The following is an 18246-nucleotide window of genomic DNA, read 5'->3' as shown; positions in this document are numbered from 1 at the left end:
ATAATTTTAATTAAATTAGTAAGGGTGTTAAGATATCATTATTTGATGTAATATCACATGATTTTAAATATCTAAGTAACTAACTAATTATATATCATTATATTTATATATTTGACTAGGTGGGGCTCAATTGGCTCCAAAGAATTTTGTTTGCATGCTTAATTATTTTGTATTTGGTGGATGATTTGATTTGAAATGATAAAAGTTTAATCCATTGTCCTTCCACCTCTTCTAGCATTTGATATTTTCTCCTATTAATTGTTTAATATGTCTTTTATTATCTCTATCCAACTCTTGAAATATTCTAATCCAACTAAGATACCACATGATTTAGCAACTACCACTTAACCACTTTCTCCCAAACAATATAATACAATACAATACATTTAAAAACATATATGTTCTTCTCATTATCTTTTTTTTTAATTATTACTAAAACATCTTAATAGCTCATTATCTTTCTTGCCTCTCAATGTTTTAGACAAGCTTGCATCAGCTGTTCATCAAAGAATATTGTGTGTGTAATGACTCATTGTTCTTAATCTTAGAGTCGAGGCATGACCAATTGAAAGGAGGAATCGCATATGGCCCTGTTAGTACGCCCTCGGATATCCATTTGTATGCAGCCTCAGTCATATGAATGCCGTCCCAATTCACATACTTCGAAGGATCACTACAATATTCAACTCCTTTACTCCCACATTTTATACTAAAGGTGAAGTTGTATGGTCCTCCTAACCCGCAACAAGCGGGCAAAGGTCTGTCCATGAGCCCTGGTAGCATATCTAGCTTGGTTAGTAACTCAATGACTAAGCAGCGTATATTTAATGAGGGAACAAAAATGCTAACCGAATTTGGATGGTTCTTGCATAAGGCGCAACAGAGTATTGTAGTAGTCACCATATATGATGTTGACATGAGGGTAAAGATTCCTAAGTCTTTTGAGTTCTGCTTGAAGCTGCTCGTTGTGGTATACTGAAAAGTCGTTCAGCCATGTCAAACATCCTGTTAGAGGATTGTATTCTTCTTTGTTTGGTGTTTCGTATAACGTCAAATAGGCTACAGAGCATCCAAGTGGAAAATTTCCAGGAACTAGGAATGTTCTTGCTCCCATATCAACCAACTCCTGGATTCAAGATTCAGTCCCAAAAGCAACTAACACATTAAATTTTCCTACAAACTAACTAATCAACCGATACAAATCGATGAAAAATGTTTACCGAGATCGCCGAAGAAATAGTAGTGATCACAAGGGGAACCAGCTCTTTGACTTCCTCAATGTTCTTGCGATCAAATAATGGGAAGTTGTAATCATTCCCTCCAATTTCTCCAATGAGAATAAATGCATTTTCAATCATATCTCTACAATCTAAAACAAACAAAATCATTACAACTTAACTCAATTCATTGCAAATACAAAATATTATTATTTTCAATGGAAACAAATAAAAGCTTGATCTTCACTACCTGGTGATGAGGAGCCACAAAGATATGGTAAACTCTCTTTGAAGCTCTTAAGCTGGTTTCCTAAACTAATATTGCTTTGAGAACAATGAGTTCCTTTCTCCTCAAGAACAGAACATTCTAGTGCTGTTGCTCCTCCCACCGCAAAATTAACTCCTTTCTCAAAGTTTCCATTTTTAGATCCATAAAACGGAGGCACATGTGGAATCCCTAAGAATTCAGCTGTGAACAAAAGAAACCAAGAAATAAAATGCTTTCGTATTTTTCAGGTTTTAATACATATTAAAACAAAAAATTATTACAGTATAAAAATCAAAAACTGGAATCCAATTAAATTGAAAAAAATTGCACTAAAACAAAGATTATGATCTTGCTTTACAGAGACTCTCTCAAAGTTTAATCAAAACATAGCCAATTCAAAACGTTAAAACGTTTAAAATACCAATGAAGTCGATGATGAGGCGGCCATCGGAGAAACGACCAGACGGATGGTGGAAGAAGGTTTCTCCGTATGGCGGAAAGGCTGACTCAGGAAGATCGTTAGGACTAGAGAGGCCGAGTAAGTTTCCAGTATCAGTAATCGAGTCGCCGAAACTGATGATCGACTTGAAATTTCGGCATCGAGTTTGCGAGGTCACGACAGTGATTAAAAAAGTAGATATAAAGAAGCTCAATAACATATGACAATCTTGAGACGCCATGCGAGAGCTTTAAGCTGACTTTATATCTTTCTTTCTTTTCTTTGTGTTATGATATATTATTTTCAAAATCTTTTGTTTTGGAACCCAAAGTTGAGCCACATGTTTTAGCACTTCGTCGAAAACAAAGAAAACCATCAAGTCGTGTGACAATTGGCAGAGATGGGCCAATGAGTCATATGAGTTAATGAGCCTTAAGTAAAGGTGGGGCAAAGGAAATTTACTTTGTATGGGACAATAAAACTTTGTATTTGTATTTTATTTGTTTACACTCTCAAAAAAAAATGTGTTTGCAGATTCTTTGTACCGTTTCTTGACTTGTTTATTTGCGAGTTATTTGTAGATTATGTATCGTATTTTGTACTTGTTTTCGTTCCAATCCAAAAGATAATAAAGAAAATGTTATTACTAGACTGATTTGTGTAAGAATTTTTTACAAAACATTATATATAGACTTCAATAGTACTATTAGTGTATTGATTCCAATATTCTATATAAATTAGTGTATTATTAGTATAATGCTTATACATCAGCATCCTAAATCCGTGATTTTCTTTAAAAACTCTTATAATGAAGGAGAATATGTATAATAAAATAAATTAAAATGACATTTTTGTGAAACGGAAGAAGTATTCAGTAAAATACACCCTAAAAATAGACTACCTAATCTATTTAAAACTACATTTGACTTAGTATGTGATCGGGTAGATATGATTTTTTGGGATTTTTTAAAAAAACATTATTTTATTATTAAATCATTGCCAACAACTTCTTTTTTCAGTATTGTTTTTTATTATTTGACCATACTTACCATGTTTTCATACACCTGGAGTCGAGGCTAAAATTTTAAATTTTAGAAGTAATTACTCTAAATAATTGAAAATTATTTTAATGCTCTTGTCCTAAATAGGCAATTATCATTTGCCATGCATTACAATGTCAATTAGTATCTTATTACCAGCTCGAGTCGTGGCCGTCTTCTGATTATAGAGTGCCCCATTTATTATTTTGTCGGTCCACTACCCTTGTATTATTTTTGCTGCCAGAGGCTGCAGGCCTTGCATTTTTAATTCTCTCTTGAGAAAGAGACTTATCGATTGGCAAAATGTCGTCACTTTAAATTGTATGCAAAGTAACCTATCTTGTTAGTAAAAAATGCAACAAATTTTTGTTTATACATATGATAGACGATAATGTTTTGGATTTCACAAAATGAAAGAGAAAAGAAATGGAGGCACACGACCCCCTTAGGGTTTCTAGATTTTGAAGGGATTTTTTGGAGATGAATCGAAGAACCGGTGTTTAAAATTAAAATGAATGATAAACTCATGAACACTAGATTTTTTTTGGTTTCTCTTTGTTGAAGTAAAAAGTTTGAAGTTTTTAGGGAACTTTCTTTTTATTTTTAACATGTTACCTAGTGGCCAATTAGAGTCACATTGATCGAGCTTAAATTTGGTGGGATGTCAACAAAGGTAAAAGCACCAGTGCACCACTAGCCTACTTGTTAAAGCACCATTAGCCTCCTTGTTTCTTCCAAGATTTTTAGGGAATTCATTTTTCTTCAATTTGTTTCATAGAGTCAAAGTTTGTGATAGTCGACGAAAAAAATCTTTGTAAAAAGATCCAAAAAACGAATTTGGCGTATATTTTTGAAGATGATATACAATCAAAGACTCAAAGTAAGGAAGGTAAAAATTGTAGAAAACCAAGATGATAATAATATCTTAGATGTGTAGAGGATCAAAATGATATCACGAAGATGTAAATATTTGTTTTGTATTTATGTAGTTTAAAATGATATAACTATGGATTTTATGAATTTGGGCTTTTAAAGTTTTGAACCCAACGATTAAAATGAAAATCCATAAAATCTAAAACACATACAAAAACAATATCCGCAATGATGAGAACACGTGTCAACGCACTGACGAAACATAGTCGCTGAGTCCACGTCAGCATCTTCGCCGTCTCTTCCAACCCCAACGACGGTTTAAAAAAAAAAAAAACATTTCCTCTCAATTTTTTTTTCAATCAAACAAAAAAAAATCATCGCTCCCAATTTTACATTCTTCTTCTCGCCAAACCCTAATTGTTTCGATTTCTGCTACATTCTTCCGGAAACTTGTTCTATCTCTGACGGATCTCGAATCGGTATTCTCAGCTGCTGAAATCTCCGGTGAGCTTTTCCATACTGTGGTCAACTTCTAGGGTTTCGATTATCGCCATTTAATGATCGTTTTATTTCATTTCGATCCCTTTCTTTTGATTGATTTTTAGGCTAAAAATGTCAAATTGATTTGGGTTTTGTGTGTTATGTGGTCAAGTTTATAGCTTTTTTTTTCCCGGTATCGTTTCCAAGAAAATAGAGGAATTTGAGCTAAATTACTCTGCAACTTTGTTTCAGTTTTCATGTGTGTTTCGATATTGGTTCGATATTGGTTAAGTAGAGATAGTAAAGGTGTTGTCTTTAGGGAATGTTTCGGATCTAATTTGCTAGAAACTAGAAAGTGTTGTTAGATTGTCTAAGAACTTGGAAAAATCTTGATGATTGCTAGCGGAATGCAGAGAACGTTGTTGTGTTTTTGTATCAGAAGGTTAAGTAGAGATAGTAAAGGTGTTGTCTTTGGGAAATGTTTCCGATCTAATTTGCAACAAACTAGAAAGTGTTGTTAGATTGTCTAAGAACTTGGGAATCTTGATGATTGCTAGCGGAATGCAGAGAACGTTGTTGTGTTTTTGTATCAGAAGGTTAAGTAGAGATAGTAAAGGTGTTGTCTTTGGAGAATGTTTTGGATCTAATTTGCAACAAACTAGAAAGTGTTGTTAGATTGTCTAAGAACTTGGGAATCTTGATGATTGCTAGCGGAATGCAGAGAACGTTGTTGTGTTTTTGTATCAGAAGGTTAAGTAGAGATAGTAAAGGTGTTGTCTTTGGAGAATGTTTTGGATCTAATTTGCAACAAACTAGAAAGTGTTGTTAGATTGTCTAAGAACTTGGGAATCTTGATGATTGCTAGCGGAATGCAGAGAACGTTGTTGTGTTTTTGTATCAGAAGGTTAAGTAGAGATAGTAAAGGTGTTGTCTTTGGAGAATGTTTTGGATCTAATTTGCAACAAACTCGAAACTGTTGTTAGATTGTCTAAGAACTTGGGAATCTTGATGATTGCTAGCGGAATGCAGAGAACGTTGTTGTGTTTTTGTATTGTGTTGTCAATTTGATTGGTCAATCTTGTAGTTTTTTCCGATATGGGTTCGAAGAAAAGAAGGGAATTTGAGCTAAATTACTGCAACTCTGTTTAAGTTTTCGATATTGATTCACAACGGTCAAGTAGAGAGATAGTAAAGGTGGTGTCTTTGGGGAATGTTTCGGATGTAATTTGCTAAGAAAATCAGAAGGTGTTGTTTGATTGTTTAAAAACTTGGGATTCTTGATGGTTGCCAGCGGAATGCAGAGAATGTTGTCGTGTTGTTTTTTGTTGTGTGGTCAATTTGATTGGTTTTTGTGTTGTTTGGTCATGTTTATAGCTTCCTCCTATATCGGGAAAAGAGGAGAATTTGAGCTAAACTACTGCAACTTGTGTCAGTTTTCATGTGTGTTTCGATATTGGTTCTGTATGGTTAAGTAGAGATTGTAAAGGTGGTTGTTTTTGGGGAATTTTTCGGATCTAAATTCCAAGAAAACTTGGGAATCTTGATGATTGGTAGGGGAATGCAGAGAACGTTTTGCTGCGAGGTGGAGAACGGTTGGAAGGAATCCCTCTCTCAAGGGATTGTTATCGTAGGTCCTAAAGCAAGAACTAGGGACAAACCTTGGGATATTCTCTAATCTTTCATCTTTGATTAGGACAGCAAAGACTTAAGAAGCAGCATGACTCGGATTTTGGTTCAAAGAGGTTCATCAGGCAGTTCTTCCAACTCTAGCCGTCCTTCTTCCTCATCTAGTTCTTCCTCGGGATCAGAAACACAGATAAACAATAATATTCCGGTTCCTCCTGTTACTATAGATGAAGAAATTACGGATGAGAAACAAGAAGAGGTTACTGTAGTTGAAAAAGCAGAGTGTTCTGATGCTAAAGATGTAGCTGTGGACAGTGATGAACCTGCGGATAGAGAAGATGATGAAGGGTTGGTAGTTGCAGAAAATGTTCATGTTCAAAGTGAAGGTATAGATTGTGATTCTCCAGTTAGCGGTGGCAGTAACTCTGATTCACCACCCGTACCAGCTCCACCACCAAAACCTTCTTCCACTGTCAATCCTGGTAGTAACAGATCGGTTTTGGGAAGTTTTGGCGCTTTACGAATTGGACCAACACGAAGAGCTGCTGGGCCTCGCTCTCTTGTTTCCAGTAGGAGTTCGCCAACTGGATCACATCCTTCTTCTCCAAGATCACACAGTGAGAACGAGGGCTATAATAGTTCTGATGAGCATATGCCATGCTATGTGCCCTCTCATCCTGGCTCTGGCTTGGTAAGTTTGTTTTCTGAAATAAAAATGTTTTGACTGCTCGGATTCTTAGTCATTATTTAATTCCTCTCCTCTCTCACAGGAAAGAGAACACCAGTTTGAAGCAGAGATTAGATATTCAAAAGGATTTGAAATTAGGCGGATGTTGGAAGATGGAAATTGTCTTTTTCGAGCTGTTGCAGATCAAGTATATGGGGACTCAGAGGCATATGACTTGGCTAGACAAATGTGCATGGATTACATGGTAATTTTTTTTCTTTTGTTTCTTCTGAACTAGGTTGTTTTGACGAAATTTTAGCATTTGAGACCAGAACATGAGCTAGATTAGGAAACTGACTTGCACTTGAAAGATATATTGGAACAACGATACATTAAGTAAAGTTTCTAAGATTGTACTTTATGGATAGGCTATTCACCTTGTTTGGTAGGCTGTGTGTTGCGTTCTTAGTTTCTAGTCAACCATCCACCAAGAAAGGAATAATAGTTAAAAGCATAAATCTTTACCATTTGATGGCTAATATATATGACTATGTGTTTGGGTTCAAGACAGCATCAATCTAAAGGTAAGTGGAGTAAAACAAAGAGAGTAACAACGGCATGTACTTGTATGCGTTAATGATATACATTTTAAACTTCGGTATTGTAAATATAATCATATTTTTTGCATGTACCTTGTTTTGGACGGAGCACAGAATTACTGTTTTTAGTGTTAATGGTAAGAACTTGTAGAACTTACTGGTTTCACAATGAATGGTTTAGGAACAAGAGAGGGATCACTTTTCTCAGTTCATAACCGAAGGTTTTACCTCTTACTTGAAGAGGAAAAGAAGAGATAAGGTGCTTTGCTCTTATCCATGGCTGTACTTTGTTAGCCTTCGGTTCCAACAATCTCTTTTGAAACCTCTTTGATACAATTGTGATAGGTCTATGGAAACAACGTAGAGATCCAAGCTTTAGCAGAAATGTACAATAGGCCAATCCACATTTACTCATATAGCACAGGTGCGATTAAGATTCACATTATGAAAGCTCTTTATGTTCTTTAGTGTAACAAGAAATTTATGAAACAAAATGTATTGCTTTTTCTTACAGAGCCTATCAACATATTTCAAGGAAACTACAGCACGGATACACCTCCCATAAGGCTGAGTTACCACCACGGGAATCATTATAATTCTTTGGTGGATCCACATCGGTTGACAGTTGGTGCAGGACTTGGATTTAGTAGCCTTAGTGGGGTATGTATAGTTAAGCTATCTTTACTTTTTCTCTTCTTTGTTCAACTGATGCAATCAAGCATAATTCAAATTTGAAAGGTAGCGGATCTTTGTTTTTTTGAAATTATATTTCTTGTTTTGAATCCAGAGACACGTGGACAAGGAACAGGTGAAAGCTGCTATAAAGGCTCAGCAAGAACATCAAATTGATAATGCAAGTTACCCGTTCCCATCCGTAATTAGATATACTAATCTGACTTGAGTGTGTTACCGCTTACGTATATGTCTCTGTTCCAGGCGCTGTTAGCAGAAGGGAGATTTTACTCTGACCTTGAGCTTACGGAAAAGGAAATAGAGCGGTCGGTAATGGAAGCTTCTCGTGCTGAGTATCTTATGGAATGGTCTAAGCCACGAATTGGTCCAAAGGAATCATCCACCTCGAATGCTGAGACATCATCTTCTGGAGCTAGTAAGTATTTTTTTTTTTTTTTGAATCTGTTCACCTAGAATATACTTGAAACAAAGCATTTTGAGGCTTTTTAAATTTTGAAGCAGGACCTTCAGGCAGCGATTCGAAACCAGCAGAGGCAGTAAAAGAAAAGACGGTGCTGAGCAGCAGTATCGAGATGGTATTGTCGATGGGATTTAGCTACGCACAGGCCATGGAAGCTTATAGCATTTTTGGGGATGACGTTGACTCTATGGTCTGTTATGTACTGGAGACGAGCTGTGGCGGCAACAACCGACGCAAAGGCAAAGCCACGGAATAGAGAATGTAACATGAATTGCTCTGTATTAATAGTATATGATATACCAATTCGTATTCCTATCAATGGTGGGCGATTACCCTTATCAGAATAATGAAAAATAAACTTGTGCATCCATGACATGATGTATGCAAATGTTTGTTGTTTATGTACTTAGTTGTAAAAGTTGAATAATAAGAGAGGGAAAAAGAACACTTCTTTTGCAAAAGCTGACGAAAAGGGAAAATTTTCAGTAGAATTCTACTAAGTACTAACCCTTGCGAGACTCTCAAGTTTCCAACACAGAACAAGTCAAGCATGATATTGTCGTGTCGAAATTAGACCCAACTCAGAACAAACCCAGAAATATGAAAGCTCGTTCTAGGATTGTTAATGCTATAATAGTGGACAAGAAAAGTACCATAAAGAAAAAAAATGTTATCTATGATGATTGTCTACTTTGATTCCAATTCGATGACCTTTCCCAAGTGTAAAGCAAGCAAGTTTTCAATTCTCAAGTTTGTATTGTTATATGTTGTTAGTGTTAAACCATGTTGAAATGGTGTCTCATCAGAGAGAAGAACACTTACCTTCTTGTGATATACTAGTGTGACAACAAGAAATGAAAAAGTAAAATATCAATGACTTGTCTCAATGATCCAACATTACGAGCTACAACAACTCTACAAGAGCTCGTTTGACTCAGGGTTGATTCTATCAAGTGTATTCACATATGTATAGCTTGAAAACAAAACAAAAAGCTTCCGAAACCTACACAATCGCAGAGATTCATGTTTCAGTTCTTATCATTATTCACATTCATCATGGTCAAAGGTAAAAAGAATATATATAATGTTTGGTGAAGGAGAGACATACCAAACCCACTGGCTTAAATGTTGTGCCATTGCTTTGAAGCTTTTCCAAGGCTGCTTGTTTATGATGATTACCTTACTCGGATGTCTTTTGGCGGATAAAATAGACAGCCAAATGTCGACAGGTCCACAGTACTTGCGAAAGATATTAAGGCTTACCTGATGGACGTACAAAAAACCATGTATTCTTTTAGCTGAATCGATTTTACAATCAATAGGAGCTTGCAGATACTCTTAAGTTCCGAGAAAGGAAAGAAAGACTTACAAGTTCCCAAGCTTTGACATTTCTTCCTGAATTAGTCTGCAAGAACTTTCTGCATGTACAACAAAGTGATGAGGAATGGTTTTGTGGTTTTATGACTTAAAGGATTGAAAGAAGTCAGACGTACAATACTCCACGATGCACATCTCGGTGATTGCAATGACCCCAAACACCATAGTTATCGAATGTTATTATCTGAAAAAACCACCACATAGAGAATTAGATGCAGAAATATATCTAAGTAATATCCTGAAGTGTCTTTAAGTCATACTGTGTGGATATAGTGATTAGTGACTTCTTCTTCGATGATCTCTGTTAGCAAATCGTGGCTCCATAATTGCCCAAAACCATCCTGCGAGAGAGTAAATAGTAATATACTCGGTATGAGATGGTGAATGTAAAGATACACATGTGTTGGGGAGATATAATAGAACTACTAAACCTGCAAATTTGGATGGTCCAGAATCTTTAACTGTTGAAGCGGAACCTGCATCATGTTCAATATATATTAGCAAAAACATGTTCTTCATTACAATGACAAGAATCATTATCACAGATTCCTTCTTTATCAAATGGGATTACCTTGAGCACCGCACATGCCCGATGCAGCTCTTGGTCCCTAATGCTTCCCATACCATCAGCGTTACCTGAAACAAAACAAATTCATCTTTACTATGGAAAATGAACCTAATGGTTTAACTTAAGTAGATATCAATCTCTTCTCTTCAATGAAACTAGAAATTTCTCAGTCCTTTACCAATTCCACAACTTTGAAAAGGAAAGCAAAACAGCAACCTAGAAAGGTATATTATTACCAGTGGAGAAGCATAAGATGTGAAGATTGCAGGCAGTGGAAGTGAAGTAGTTTATTGTTGGAGAAAAGAACCTGTCAAGCATGTCCATGACTCAGGAAAACATAAGAAGAAGAACAATAGTACTAATCTTAACATTTCATTAAATCTCAAAATCTTACATTGACTCATCATCAGGATGTGCGATAACAAACATCACATTTTTCTTCCCTGAAATCAAATACAATAATAAGATATCAAACTCTGAAAAAAAAGGATAAGCATTTAAAAGATGAAGTTATTAATCATCTTCGAAATACTTGCCATCATCAAGAATAGTGGCTCTGGAGATAGATGTAGCTCGGAAGAAAATTTTGAAGAAAGAAGCCACCCATATAACAACAATCAGAGATAGAAAAACAACAACCATCTGACACCATAAATGATATTGAATCAATACAAAATTGTCAGCATAAATGGTCAGTACCCAAAAAGAAAGTCAGATCAAGTCCAACAATTATAAGTCTTAAAGTGTTTCTTGATGGATCAACTTCATCCAAATTAACAAAATGGTAAAATCATCAATGTGGATTTGCAGAACATAGCTTCTATATAAGTCGAACTTAACTCATTTCAGGTGACCAGATCAATTAAAAAATGAAGAGAGCAAACAAATAAACAAAAAGATTCAAAATTTGTAAGCATTCAAGCTCACATTCGGAAGAAACCCTTGTTTGCTCAAATTCCAGATTCATGAGTCCACATTTCAGATAAACATAACAGAAACATTTTCACATTCGGAAGGATCAAGCTAAGTAAAATCAGAGAGTGGAACAGCTAAACCAAAGAAGAGAATCTATCGACACTGAGAACTGAGAAAGTAAGAGCTTGATCGATGGCAAGAATGAGGAAGGACGTGATGGCTGTAGAAGCCCATGAAAACTGAAACAAAATTGCAGTAATTTAGCTCAAATTCTCGAGAAAAAGCATTCAATTTGACATTTTTAAACTAAAAATCAATCAAAAGAAATGAAACAAAATTTTAATAACCAAAATTGACAGAGTGTGGGAACACTCACCGGAGATTTCAGCAGCTGAGAATCCGGAAGAATGTAGCAGAATCGACGATTAGGGTTTTGCTCTCAGGGAGCGATGATGTTTTGTTTTTTTACAGTGTGGTTAGAATTGCTGACGTGGACTTAAATTTGGTTTATTATATGGTAAATGGAACGGAAGAACAACAGCGAGAATAAAGTTCATAGAGTGTGATTTCGCCGGCGGTGAGATCGCGGCAACAGCCACGGCTTCAAAAGAAATGCTCACCCAGTTCCTTTATCGCTCCTTCACTCCTCTCCTCTTCTCCAGATCTTTCTCCTCTACGCTTTTCGTTAAAGGTCTCTCTCTCTCTCTCTCTCTCCCTCTTCCTCTGTTATTATCTGCGACTTTTCTGATTCTTAATCCTTCTTTCACGAATCTAACTACCCATTTCCTGATTTCTAATTCCTTGAATCGGGTATGTCCTCAATTGGTTTTTGAGGTCTTAAAGGTTGTGACTTTGACTGTGCCAATTTGGTTAGAGATAGCTATTGTGTATGTATGCTGTGATTGTACCAATTCTTCTTATTTTGATAGAAACAACAATAGGGTATGTGTGAATTTACTGCTTAACTACCACATAGTGTCTTACCAATCTAAAAGTTTCGAACTTTAGATGTAAAAGCTTTGTGTCTTTGTTTGATCTGTGTGTGACTTGTATTACTGTCACTGAACTGAAGATTTTTGCTGCAGGCATATCTTTCTCAAGCACTGAAGAAACATTAACCCAAGCATTTTCTCAATATGGTCAAGTTCTCAAAGGTCAGTCTCTAATCCCAACAGCAATTTAGTTGTACACCTTCACTTACATATCTCTTTATCTTTATCAGAGTTAGTTTGAGATAGTTAAGAGTCTATACACTTGTACATAAGGTTTTCAGTATTTTCATTCATTCTGATTGTCTTCTTCAACTTTTGGTTGCTTTAGTGGATGTTATAATGGACAAAATCAGATGCAGACCAAAAGGGTTTGCTTATGTCACATTCTCATCTAAAGAAGAAGCCGAGAAAGCTTTATTAGAACTCAACGCCCAGGTATAAACTCCCTTCTCCATTTGAGAATTCATTGCTTGAAATTCTATATCTCAGATAAGTCTAAAGACTCCATTCGAATCGATTTTCGTATAAACCCTTTCACAGTATTGATCTTTCAAACTTATAGCTTTCTCCTGTTATGAAGAAAAAGATTTGATAATTTACTTGTGAATCCCCTGGTGGAGCATTAGAACAAGATATGTTAGATAATGGAACTATTGTCTTGAGATAATCTAAAATCGTCAACTCTTGGAACTGGTTATGTTACTTAGTCTTCATGAAGTCTTGTTATATGGATCACAGTTGGTTGACGGGCGGGTCGTGATCCTTGACACAACAAAAGCTGCAAAACACAATCCACCAGACACCAAGCCAAATCATGCAGGTGGTGATAGCTGATACTTCTCTTTTGTCAACTTGTTAGGTTAAATTATGAGACTCAGAAAACCTTCAAACCAGTTTCGAGGTTATTTGGATTTGGGGAGTTAGTTGTATCGAACACCTAGAGTTAGGAGCTTTGAGTCATCATAGACCAGTTTTGCGTTTTGCGTTTGATCATGTATACAAGTCACGTGACTTGAGAGTCTTTGAGTCTTTTGGATGATTATGCCTCTTCTTCTTTGCCTTCACATACTAACCCATTGTTCTCTTGATCTATTCACTAGTTTCTTCATGTCTTTGGTATCTACTTCTAACCAAAAGATCGCTTAAGAACTATCTAAAGCTTATTTACTTATGTGGAATTCGCCGTTTAGGGCATTAGTTGTGTTCATAGCATGACTCTAATTTTCTATATACATCTATGGAAGAACCACATTTTATTTCTGAAGATTTCATAAAATTGGAATGATAAAACAAAGATGTTTGTAAGAAAACGAAATTAGCCTAAGATTTGTATTGGAAGAGGTAGTTTATATATCTTTGTCCACCTGAATGCCTTATAAATATTTAAAATACTTGTCATACACAACAACATGGATATAGTTTATTTCTCTTGCAAATTTGATATAGCTTTGGTTGATACATATTTGATTTATTGATCATCAAGTACCACATTGTCCACCTGGTCCTCCATAAGAGAAGGATACTCTATTATGCTGGTTATAACCCCAATACGTTAGTCTATAAATTGGTAAGAATCTGCATAACGTCTTGTTCTCTGTTTTTCAAAATCAATGGTTTCATAGTTCGAATTCTTAACTTTGACCTTTGAAAAATGTGAACTTTTATAAAAATCGTGAGACGGAAAATATCCATTTCCCATTGGGGGACTAAATCCGTCCGGAGATGGAAATGTATTTCCTCCAAAGCGTACCAAAGAAGCTCCTTTGTTTAAGTGAGTAAATAACTCTTTAGGCCAGTAACCAACAACTCGGTCAAATATTCTTAGTATCCAGTTTCCGCTGAAACCATCCTAAATAATTTTAAAACAGAAAAAGACTTAAAACAAAATCTGTGAAATTTATAAGTATATATGTGATTTGAAGAAGAAACACTCAAGGAATCTTAAAAATTTCAAGAAATTCTAATTAGGATGGATTGGAGTATTTCAAAGCCTAATTTAAAATTTAAAATTATAACCTACGTTATAAAAATAGAGATTCCAAAATTCTCGTGAAATAAATTATTGAACATATATGAAGTAGATAATTTTTTACCTGAAAAACTTTCGGATTAGTATAAACTGTTTCGTTACCACCATAAACAGAAGTATCAGCAAAAATTGTTCCAATCAAGGGAACTCGAGAAACAATAACGAATCCAGGACATTTTGTATTATAGCATCCAGTTCTTTTATAGCCATCTCCCTAATGAAATAAAAAGAGTAAAGTATTATTTTAATTTTATAATCATGGATTATTGGTTTTTAATTATAAAAAAGAAAAGAAAAGAACTATTGTATTTATTGGTTTGCCATAATTGAGAAAATAATGAATTTACTCACTGTCCAGTATATTGTAAATCGCGTTAAACTGTCGCCATATAATCTTGGATGCACCTGTATCAAAATTTTGAAATTCATGAAAACACTTTAGATATTTGAATATAAGTATGAAATTACTAAATAATTAATATGAAGTACACATTTTGTTAACAACTTACCGCCAAACCAAATTGTATGCTATTGAGTTGATCACGAGGTCCATTCTCTAACCAGATTTGATCTTTACTGTATTGGTTATTCAGTAGAGTTAAATTATGAAGACTTATCAGAGCGTCTGCTCCTCGATAGATGCTCCCATCTAACATATTTTCGAGTACTGCAAACTGTTTACCACGTGAAAAATAAGGAGTGTAATGTTTCATTACACAACACTAGAAATAAGGAGAAAAACGCTATTTTTTGTGATGTGAAATTTATACATGTTGGCCAGGATATTCGACTGTGTCAGGATGAAAGCTCTCAGTTCCATTTCTCTGTCTTAAAATTGGTACAGTTCCTTTTGGACAATATTTTTCATTTGGTTGATATTCATCTTTTCTTTTAAGCTTTTCATTTGAACTGAATTTTTCCTAAAACCATAGCACAAGAATAACAAGATTAAGAAATATTATATATAGAACTACAAGATTAACTATGCTCTATTACAGAAACTGTATTTCACTATACCTGAATCTTGTGGTGTTTCAACAATGGATGTTGGAAAGCCGGTTGTTTGTATATATCAACACAATCGAAATCTTTTAAAATTGACTGCAAAAAAAAGTTCTTAAGAAATTGAAAACACCAAATTTTAGAGAATGATGAAAACAAACCAAAAGTTATAAAATCTCACATCAATGTTTCCTTCGGCCACTTGTGTTAAAAGCAAATAAGAAAACAGACAGAGCACTAGATGTAAACTCATTGTTAAATTTATTTACATTTTGTCCACTTATAAATATAGCTATATATATACTGATTTGAGTCAAATACTAAAAAATGTGTTGCTATTTTGACTAATATCTTTTTTGCTAGTCATATCAAACCAAAAGAGTCAAACTTATTGCTATTTTGACTAATAATTGTTTTGACCAATCTATGGTAATTTGCCACTAGTACGGATGATCTTTGGCCTCATCGGGATTTCTCTCGGCTATCCCTCGAAGCAAGTTCTCTCTATCATGTTAGCTTTGATTCTAGTTTTTTTTGTCTTTAATAAATCGAATTATTGTAAGGATTATTTTATTCCAAAACATTGTAAGAAACAAAATTAATTTAATAAATCGAATCAGTTGTTTGTAAAAGTTTTAAATGCATTTCTCAGTGATTATTGTTTTTTCATACATTTTTCCTTGTGTGTGTGTTTTTTTTATAACTCAGGTGATCGTAAAGGTTTATATTCGAACTCCGGTGGCCAATAATACTCAAATCCAGGTGGCAGAAGCTTTTCTCTCCTTTACCACTAGACCAAAGCAACTTGATTTTTCTTTATATGCTTCTATATGATCAGTGAACTAAGAGGCAATCATATTCTTCAGAGATATATGTTGTGTGTATCCCCAAAAAAAATGAAAACTACCGTCTTCTCTATGACCATTAGGAATGAGGAAGCAAAAGGTGTGCTTCTCCGAAACCCCTTATATTGTCATTTACTTGACAGAATTGTAGTTTTGTATTAGAAATGTATCTTCCAACTAATTTCATTCTTTCGCTAGTAGTTCAAGTTGTGCAAAGTGATATGTATCCAGTTTGGTCAGAAGGGCATTCCTTCCCTACAATGGTCGCACTCAACGTTACCCCGACCCGCTTATCAATCCCTAATGACACCATCAATCTTCAATTAGCAAACATTTTAATAAAAATTTCTCCATGTTTATATGTATCACATGATGTAAAGATGCATATCATCCTCGTGATGAAAATACTAAAATGGATCCGACTTTCGCTTTGTATATTGAAGATCATATCAATGCAAAAGCAATACAATACTTTTCATCCAAAAAAGTTGCTCTTTCTGCTTGTTCATCAAATCTTTCAAGTGATTAGATATATGGTTATATCACTTTTAAGTTTTGGGGTATTTGGCTCTGATGTTGAATATTCAAAACTCATATATCTACCCATACTATAAAACAAAATCACATTTGAGTTTTGTTTCCAGGAAGGATCAAACTCGGAAAAACTCAAAATGAGCAACTTTTTTGGTAGCCTCCGTCAATTCCAAGTCTTCTCTGACCTCCCCGGTGCAAGCTCCACCGAGAGACTCGATATCCTCGACGACGAACGCCACATCATCGGTTTCAGCATTGCACCTAACACTTTCTTAAATTAAGTCATAGGTGTCAGGTGCATTCCACCACATTTAGTGCCGAAAATGAGAATATGAATCAGTAGTCCTAATAATAAAAAGGTTCTATTTTGGGAATGAACAACAAAACAAATATTCTATATCAAGTGTTGGTCATGACTCATGATAACACAAGTTATTCTTAATCTTATCTTTTGTCTTCCGCAACTTGTTAGATTTTACTTTTTGAGAAAACTAGTTGGGGTTACTGAAAATGGGGAGTTATTTTTACCCTACACACTGAGTTTGTTGTGCCATATGAAAGAGTTGGGAGCTTGAGTATTCATTATTCTAAATTAGAGGATTTGCATTTGAGCCGAGTCATCATGAACCGGTTGCTAAATCTCTTGATTTGACTATGTGGAAGGAGTTCCATAATGTTAGGCAAGAAGACCTGGAGCATTCTATTTGTTTTGCGTGGCAGAGAGAGACTCGTACTTAGCATGAGTCTTTGACCATATGCACGTCACGCGACTTGAGAATCTTTGACTCTTGTGGACGATTAGGCTTCGTCTTATTGTCTCCACATAATGAGTCAATGACATATTGTTCTCTTCACAAGTTTCTTCGTGTCTTTAATATCTTCATTTCATTGCATAACTAAAACACCAATTGTTAGATAATTTAACAGTCGGCCCGCTTGAAGAACATATTCATAATCTAAGCTTACCTAGGTGTATTCGGCTTATAGGGTATCGACTGTGTTATAGCATGATTGTAATTTATATACATCTATATATGGATCAATCACATTTTATCTTTGAAGATTCCATAAAATTGGAATTATACACTCACGATATGTAAACATTTGTATCGAAAGTTTTCAAAGATACCAAGTTGCTAGTCTTTTCTACTTCAACTGATCCAGATTTGCCAACCAAAGACCCAAATTTGTAACAATTAACAAAAACCAGTAGTTACTTATATCTCTTAAGAAAAAAGAAATGGAAGATGAAGTGTACATAGAAGACAAACAGAATTATATTTGTAAGACAATGAAATTAGCCTAACATTTGTAGTGGACGAGGAAGTTTTTATATCTTTAATTGTGATTTGACTTCAATTGCCTCCATAGAACGCACATGACATGTGCTAATCAATTTTGCAGTTGTAATTATACCAATCCACAATATAGAACTTGAACCACGTTTAGCTACCTTCACTAGGGGTTAGACAAATCAATCTTTACATAAAGAAAGTAAATTAAGTCCCAAAAAATTAAGTGGGTCAAAAGAATATTATAACTTACTCATCTTCTGTTTCATAATTTGAACTAGTAAACACAATACATTTACATTAGTCAACTTAACTTAATGTAATAAAAAT

At 34.9% G+C, this 18246-nt stretch overlaps 5 protein-coding genes across 14 annotated transcripts, besides 1 other annotated feature; 2 read left to right on the top strand and 3 right to left on the bottom strand.

Annotated features, from left to right (window-relative positions):
- Positions 1 to 258: 258 nt before the first annotated feature.
- Positions 259 to 2370, bottom strand: AT2G27360 (GDSL-like Lipase/Acylhydrolase superfamily protein). Its single transcript, NM_128295.5, has 5 exons — positions 1907 to 2370; positions 1468 to 1686; positions 1221 to 1369; positions 850 to 1126; positions 259 to 773 (listed from the first exon to the last, which is right to left on the bottom strand). The coding sequence occupies exons 1-5, from the start codon at positions 2163 to 2165 to the stop codon at positions 493 to 495; spliced, it is 1185 nt and encodes a 394-aa protein (NP_180304.1). The 5' UTR covers positions 2166 to 2370; the 3' UTR covers positions 259 to 492.
- Positions 2371 to 4094: 1724 nt separating this feature from the next.
- OTLD1 (OTU-like cysteine protease family protein) lies at positions 4095 to 8850 on the top strand. Of its 6 annotated transcripts, NM_201816.5 has the most exons (10): positions 4150 to 4341; positions 5872 to 5948; positions 6016 to 6634; positions 6714 to 6875; positions 7391 to 7468; positions 7555 to 7633; positions 7724 to 7869; positions 7997 to 8062; positions 8146 to 8317; positions 8401 to 8849. In NM_201816.5, exons 3-10 carry the CDS (start codon positions 6035 to 6037, stop codon positions 8616 to 8618), a joined length of 1521 nt encoding a protein of 506 aa, NP_973545.2. In that variant the 5' UTR covers positions 4150 to 4341; positions 5872 to 5948; positions 6016 to 6034; the 3' UTR covers positions 8619 to 8849. The 6 variants fall into 6 exon arrangements, with proteins under 6 accessions (NP_850099.1, NP_001189616.1, NP_973545.2 ...); NM_179768.4 differs by having other exon boundaries at positions 4095 to 4341; positions 5872 to 6634; positions 8404 to 8850; NM_001202687.2 differs by lacking the exon at positions 5872 to 5948 and having other exon boundaries at positions 4126 to 4341; positions 6011 to 6634; positions 8401 to 8798.
- Positions 5861 to 5992: a sequence feature (AT2G27350.uORF1).
- Positions 8851 to 9173: 323 nt separating the features above from the next.
- Positions 9174 to 11803, bottom strand: AT2G27340 (N-acetylglucosaminylphosphatidylinositol de-N-acetylase family protein). 5 transcript variants are annotated; one of them, NM_001084500.2, is made up of 12 exons: positions 11599 to 11803; positions 11235 to 11461; positions 10844 to 10949; positions 10702 to 10750; positions 10544 to 10614; positions 10311 to 10375; positions 10171 to 10215; positions 10000 to 10080; positions 9856 to 9923; positions 9732 to 9780; positions 9471 to 9625; positions 9174 to 9365 (listed from the first exon to the last, which is right to left on the bottom strand). In NM_001084500.2, the coding sequence occupies exons 3-12, from the start codon at positions 10947 to 10949 to the stop codon at positions 9278 to 9280; spliced, it is 777 nt and encodes a 258-aa protein (NP_001077969.1). In that variant the 5' UTR covers positions 11235 to 11461; positions 11599 to 11803; the 3' UTR covers positions 9174 to 9277. The 5 variants fall into 5 exon arrangements, with proteins under 5 accessions (NP_001077969.1, NP_973543.1, NP_001031431.1 ...); NM_201814.3 differs by having other exon boundaries at positions 10844 to 11461; NM_001036354.2 differs by lacking the exon at positions 11235 to 11461.
- Positions 11599 to 13366, top strand: AT2G27330 (RNA-binding (RRM/RBD/RNP motifs) family protein). Its single transcript, NM_128292.6, has 4 exons — positions 11599 to 11913; positions 12308 to 12376; positions 12543 to 12649; positions 12953 to 13366. Exons 1-4 carry the CDS (start codon positions 11835 to 11837, stop codon positions 13046 to 13048), a joined length of 351 nt encoding a protein of 116 aa, NP_565646.2. The 5' UTR covers positions 11599 to 11834; the 3' UTR covers positions 13049 to 13366.
- A 115-nt stretch (positions 13367 to 13481) lies between these two features.
- On the bottom strand, positions 13482 to 15514 carry AT2G27320 (NEP-interacting protein, putative (DUF239)). Its single transcript, NM_128291.3, has 7 exons — positions 15427 to 15514; positions 15261 to 15344; positions 15014 to 15163; positions 14753 to 14917; positions 14595 to 14648; positions 14308 to 14457; positions 13482 to 14063 (listed from the first exon to the last, which is right to left on the bottom strand). The coding sequence occupies exons 1-7, from the start codon at positions 15496 to 15498 to the stop codon at positions 13767 to 13769; spliced, it is 972 nt and encodes a 323-aa protein (NP_180300.2). The 5' UTR covers positions 15499 to 15514; the 3' UTR covers positions 13482 to 13766.
- Positions 15515 to 18246: the final 2732 nt, after the last annotated feature.

This window comes from Arabidopsis thaliana, chromosome 2, assembly GCF_000001735.4.
Source record: "Arabidopsis thaliana chromosome 2, partial sequence".
Taxonomy (NCBI): domain Eukaryota; kingdom Viridiplantae; phylum Streptophyta; class Magnoliopsida; order Brassicales; family Brassicaceae; genus Arabidopsis; species Arabidopsis thaliana.
This window is presented reverse-complemented; position numbering and strand designations above follow the sequence as displayed.